This window comes from Microtus pennsylvanicus, chromosome 5 (assembly GCF_037038515.1).
Source record: "Microtus pennsylvanicus isolate mMicPen1 chromosome 5, mMicPen1.hap1, whole genome shotgun sequence".
Taxonomy (NCBI): Eukaryota; Metazoa; Chordata; class Mammalia; order Rodentia; family Cricetidae; genus Microtus; species Microtus pennsylvanicus.
In genome coordinates this window covers 16,258,716-16,264,715 of record NC_134583.1, presented here as the reverse complement: position 1 = coordinate 16,264,715, position 6,000 = coordinate 16,258,716, and the positions used below count along the sequence as shown (strand labels likewise).

Genomic DNA, 6,000 nt, shown 5'->3' with positions numbered 1-6,000 from the left:
TTTAAATATGACACAGAATCCAGTAAAAAAAGCAGCAAGTCTCAGCACACAACTGAGCTGCACAAATACAACATCCAGAACCCTAGCCTGTGGCGAGAATAAAGCTCAGATTGTGTTTTGTCTCACTTCATCCAATGTCAGGAAATAAATTTTATTTAATTTAAACAGACAAGAGTTAGGACAGGTTCTGTATGAAGGGGACGCAGGACGAACTAGGTATTCAGATTACCGGTTGCATTTGAACTCAAAATTTCCCCTTACATCTCAAGATGGTAATATTCGAATGTGTTAGTTATCTCTTGGTTACACTGAAAAGCCCGAGTCAATTTTAAAGAACACTTGAATAAGGAAAACGAATGGCCCATGTAGTTTACAAAACCGTAACTTTGTTCAGATGCATTGCAAAAGGGGTAAAAGTTGCTGTGCCCGAGAGAAAGGTAACCTGACTTATTCAGTATCTCAGAACACGGGGTTCTCTTCTCCCTAGTGCTCTTCTGGCTGGGCCACGACTTGAAAGCAGAAGGCATCCTCCACCACAGGAAGAAAGAGGGTGGACCAGCGGGGACAGGTGCGAGCCTCCTGGGAGTAGCGCCGCCCTGGCTGGAAGCTGAGTCCAGCTGTTCTCACATCCGCCTCACTTCGGTCTAAACCGAGAACTACCTTTCTGTATGGAGATCGCGCCCCGCGAAATCATAAAGGTAAACAGAAAAAGTCTGGACTACCGCTTCTGCCCGGACCGAAAGACTCTCGCGAGATCTCGGACAGTCCTACTAGTTTCGATGAAGACCTCGCGAGAGGGCGGTGTCGGGGGCGGGGCCCGCCGTGGCGGGAATTTCGCCTGCTTCCGGTTTGGTCCGGGAAGGTTCCCGGTTCTGGATCCCTACCTGCGGGTCCCCGGGAAGGGAGCGTTCGCTGGGCTCGGGTCTTTCCTGTAGGGTGGCTCCCTCTGAACGCCGGGCTGGAGCGGAGGGAGGCGGCGGGTCTGCAGCACCCGGAAACCCAGCTGAGGTACGTGAGGGCCTCAGCCCCCACCTGTAGCGGGCAAGGAGCGAGGACCGCGTTGGCAGCCATGGCGGCTCGCACGTCTGGGGCCGGGGCCCAGGAAGACGCCCGGATGCTTGTGGACCTTTTCCCTTCTCAGGTTTCTCTGCATTAAGTTTGTTTCTCCCGTGTGCTAAGGTGACGTTTTGGGTTCCCGAGGGTGCCCCTTGCCTTTCAGCTTCTTCCTGTTTCTCTTCGGAGCCGTCCCGATAACTGGATTGAACTTTTCAGGGCATGATGTGAATAATGGATGACGGTTCTGCCGTGTCGACTTTCCTGACGGACAGCTTAGAGCTGGAGCTGGGGACAGAATGGTGCAAACCCCCTTGCTTTTCTTGTGCCTTTGACAACAAAGAAGGCAGAGGTTTTTCCGGAGAGTCCTATCTTGCCGCCGGCTCCCTGAAGCGGTAGGTAAAAGAGCAGGAGCCCACCCGTATTGTTTAATGTCACTAAAGTCTAAACTTCGGTGCCCACCATTCCTTGTTGGATAACTAGTACCTAGAAGGTTCCAGCCTATGTGTGTGCCCTGGCTGACTTTTGAGTATTTTCGGAGAACTTGCTTGGTAGGAGGGGGTAGCTGAATACAGACATGTAAGGGACTTAGACTGCTTTCTGAGCAGCTAAGGAATTGGAATACCAGTTTTGAAATTGGTATTTACTCCTAAGGACAGCACCCATCTACGAGTTTTCAGGAGTTTGTAAGCAGGACGCAGCTGGTTTTGCTGCTCCAGTTCTCTTCAGTCCTAGCTATCTGCATCCAGAGTCATAGCTTCCATCGGTTGAATAACTGTAATTGATTGCAGTAAAGCTGCTGATCTTGAATTATTTTGGCAATGTCTCCTGAAGCAATTTTATTAATGAAGGAAACCATTTTTGCTGACTTTATGATTATACTTTTTTAACCTTAAAGCACATTGCATAACTTTATAATGCCATTCTTCAGTCATAATTGAGAATATTTGGTGATTTAGAAGCCCACCGTCTTGTTCAGAGGTAAAACGCTATGACCTAGGACCACCATGTATATTGCCCCGAATCTTTTTAGACTTTTCCTTTTGAGTTGCATTGCTTTTCACCTGTTTTAACAACTTAAGGTGTGAGATATCCAAGCATTTCCTGACCTACATGCCGTGGATAGTCCGGATTCAAATGACTAAGTCAGCATTTTCATTGCAGGTTGATTTTAAATCTTGATCCATTACCAACTAATTTTGAAGAGGATACAGTAGAACTATTTGGCTTCCAATGGGTTACTGAAACAGCATTAACAAATTCATTTCGAGAGCTCTTTCATTTATTCAGGTACATGTATGTCTATTTTAAGAGTCTAGATGCTGTCTAGTTTTACATTGCTAGGTTTTCCCCCAATATTGGAAATATTCCCCAATAGGGGAAGTGCTCTTGTTCATCTTACCATTATTAACATAATAGTTTTAAAGACTTTTTATGTTGGGGTTCAGAATCCTTGAGTGTGTGTGCATGTCTGTGTGATGCTAGAGATCAAATCCAGGCTATTGTAAATATTAATCAAGCATCCTACCACTGAGCTATTTTTGCATTAGATAAATATTTATATGCATGTATAATATTCTATGTATAACACATATAGTATAAACATTGTTTTTGTTTTTAAGACAGGGTCTCAACTGTAACCAGTGTGTAGCTTAGGTTGGCCTGGAATTTATGGCAGTACTCCTGGCTCAGCTTAATCCGTGCTGAAATTGCAGGCATGAACTATCACACCTGGCCTTTGTTTTTTGACACCTTGTTTCAAAGACATGCATTTAAAGATTTGAAATACATCTTGTAAGCTCTCATCAAAAACTATCAGTGAATCTGTTTTTTTTTTAATTTTTTTTCTTTTTAGATTAAAATAGAAATCATGGTTTGCCCGCTCTTTTGCATGTGTACATGCATGCCGGGTGTCTGCAGAAGTCCTAAGAGAGTATTGGATTCCCCATGGAATTGGATTATGTATGGTTGTTTGCAGCCATAGGTGCTGGGAACCAAATGCATGTCCTCTGTGGGAGCGACAAGTGCTCTTAACTTTGAGCCATCTCTCCAGCTGTCTTATTTGAGAGAACAAGCCAACTGATTTTTCTATAATTCTGCACGTTGTAGTGAATGGGTCTTTATCCAAGACCATTTGAAGGCACGCAGGAATGATGACATGGGATTACTATCAGGAATTAAAATGAGGCATCATATGGCTTTATATATACATTTTCCATTTATGTAATTGTTTTAGTTTGCTTTTCTATAGCTGTGATTAAAGACAGTGACCCGAAGCAACTTGGGGAGAAAAAGGCTTTATTTAGCTTACAGTTTGTGGAATCTGAGAGGAAGCCAAGGCAGGAGCCAGAATTAGAATGAAGCAGTGACCACAGAAGAATGCTGCTTTCTGACTTGTTCCCATGGCTTGTTCAACCTGGCTTCTTATACCAACAAGGACTGTCTGCCCAAGGATGGCACTATCCGCAGTGAACTGGGCCTCCCATATCATATGAACCTTTAATCAAGAAAATGCTCTACAGACTTTTCTATAGGCAATCTGGTAGAGGCATTTTCTCAAAGGAAGTTCTTCTCCCCAGATAACTAACTTGTATCAAGTTCACTAGGACAGTAAGTCTTTTTATTTTCTGAACTATTTTATAACTCTGTGATACAATGTAACGTAAAACTTAACCCCCAGAATGTTTGTTGTATCTTATTAAATTTCCTGAAGATAGAAGTGAAAGTTGTGGTTTTTGAAATAGTATTCGAGATCCATCTTCTATAGATATTTTTGTAAGTTTAGATGGAGATTTTATCTTTAATAATTTACTATGTCTGAAACTGACCTTTAAAAAAATTTTATTGATTCTTTGTGAATTTCACAACATGCATTCCCATCCCACTTATCTCTACATCTCCTCAAATCTACCCTCTGCCTTTACAACCTCCCCCCAAAACAAAACCAAATTTAAAAGAAAAACTAAAACTAAAAAAAAAAAAAAAAAAAAAAAAAAACAACCCAAAAGAAACAGAAAAAGAAGACTCTTTCATGGAAGTTTTTAATAAACATTCACAAAGTAAATTATAAAAGAATGCAGCTATCCAGTAGTGTTAGAAATCTGATCCATGTAATTGCTATGTGCTTTACATTATGCTAAAATTTACTCTTTCACATTTTAAAATCAGGCAACAGCTATTCAACTTGGAATCCTTAGCACAAGTCAGCTGTGATTTTGGTAAGTTAATGTGTGCTTAGTTACAAAAAAGGATGCCACTCTATTATTCTATTACAGTGTGACGTGTAATTGGGTTTCATAAAAACCTGAAGTAAGTGTTTCAGAGGCTCTCAACCTTTGGGTTCCCACCCCTTTGGGGGTCACTTATGAGAGTCCTGAACATCAAATATTTACATTATAATTCATAACTGGAAAAAATTATGAAGTAGCAATGAAATAATTTTATGGTTGGAAGTCGTCACAACTTGAGGAACTGTACTAAAGTGTCACAGCATTAGGAAGGTTGAGAACCACAGTGTATTTGGTATTCTGAAAGAGATGACATTTAAATTTTGTTAAAGGTGAGATTTATAATATGTAGAATTTAAGGTAAATCTGACTTGAAAAAACTTAAACTTTTCTGAGAGAACTATTCCTTTGGAGGTGAGGAGTGGGATGGGAAACATAAATACAAGATAAAAAGTAACAGACCTTCTAGGACTGTTGGTCACCTTCCTGTTTTCTACTTCCGTTTCCCTTTGGCATTTGGTGGAGTGGTACAGGTCGGCTGTGAAGGAATTGAAGGGCAGTGTTTTTATTGAAGGCCGGCTGCTTCTCCTTGCAACAGTTTTAGTGTGGTGTAATATTTGGAGTCTTGACTTTGTGTTAACTTAATTTCTAGTCTCAGCTAATTGTGTGTCTCTTATGTAACAATTCTATCTTATTGATTGAGCTCTTGTAAAGTTTAAATGCCATTATGCATGTTAAGTGTTTCTCAGTGTACATCAAATGCCTAACAGGTAGAGATCACCTGGAACATATTTTTGGTCAGATAGGTTCATTAATTTCCCAAAGCATTGTCTTGCTGATTTGGGTAAGAAGTAAGGGTGATAGGACTTTATTCTGGATTGGATGCTGTTAAGGAGCAAAGGCAGTTACATGAGACACAGGAAGGAAGGTTGGGAAGGGCTCTCACTATTTAAACTGGGATTAATAGCATGAAGATAAAGATGTTGTCTGTGGCATTTGAGTGCATAGTGCTTTATTTCTGTGTTCAGACATGATTATAAAGGTTTGACTTGTCACTTTACCATAACCACAGAGTCCTCTTACTTTTGTTTTTAATAAATTTTTTTTATTTTTTAGAATCATAGCCTAGCTGTTTCTGGTAGTTGTTAACTGTTAGATTTGTCCTTGTTTTCACAGGATGTTAGTAGTAAATACAAATTATCATTGCTGCATTATGATTTAGTTTCCCGCCTGACATGCAGAGTACTTACTGCCTCGTGTGGGGAGTTCTTCTGTCACTTAGGTTCCCAGGTTTGCTTTCAGTTGTGGCAGAGTTGATCCATCTCAATTACATGAGGTCTTTGTATAATCACTGTTTATAACCTTGGTGACTGCTTATTTGTCCATCATTGTTTTTATTGATCTGTTTTTACTGCTTAGTGTTTATTCTGGTTCTATGATACTTTTTCTGTTTCTTTGAATATCTAATGATGTTACATTGTGGTATATGTAGATTTTATATATTTGCTTCTAGGAATTTTTAGTGTTCATCTTGCTAACTATTTTTTTGTTCTGGCTTACTGTTTAATACTTGTATTCTCATAGGTCTTTCTGAGGTTTGATTTCAATTTTATGAGGGCTTCTACAGGTAGCTTCTAGTAGCCTAGGAAGAAGCCTAGCAAACCTTTCTGATGTATGGTGGTTTACGTTTTCCTTTTCTGCTAATTAGGAACTTAACTTT

General features: G+C 40.4%; 1 protein-coding gene across 4 annotated transcripts in view; it reads left to right on the top strand.

Annotated features, from left to right (window-relative positions):
* Positions 1-800: 800 nt before the first annotated feature.
* Positions 801-6,000, top strand: part of Mms22l (MMS22 like, DNA repair protein) — a 110,641-nt gene continuing 105,441 nt past the window's right edge. Inside the window, exons 1-4 of one of the 4 annotated variants that reach the window (XM_075971305.1) lie at positions 801-1,179; positions 1,273-1,448; positions 2,218-2,343; positions 4,222-4,271. In XM_075971305.1, coding sequence (XP_075827420.1) covers positions 1,288-1,448; positions 2,218-2,343; positions 4,222-4,271 — 337 coding nt within the window. In that variant the 5' untranslated portion in view covers positions 801-1,179; positions 1,273-1,287. The remainder of the gene's footprint in view (positions 1,180-1,272; positions 1,449-2,217; positions 2,344-4,221; positions 4,272-6,000) is intronic. The other 3 variants (XM_075971304.1, XM_075971306.1, XM_075971307.1) reach the window with 3 other exon arrangements.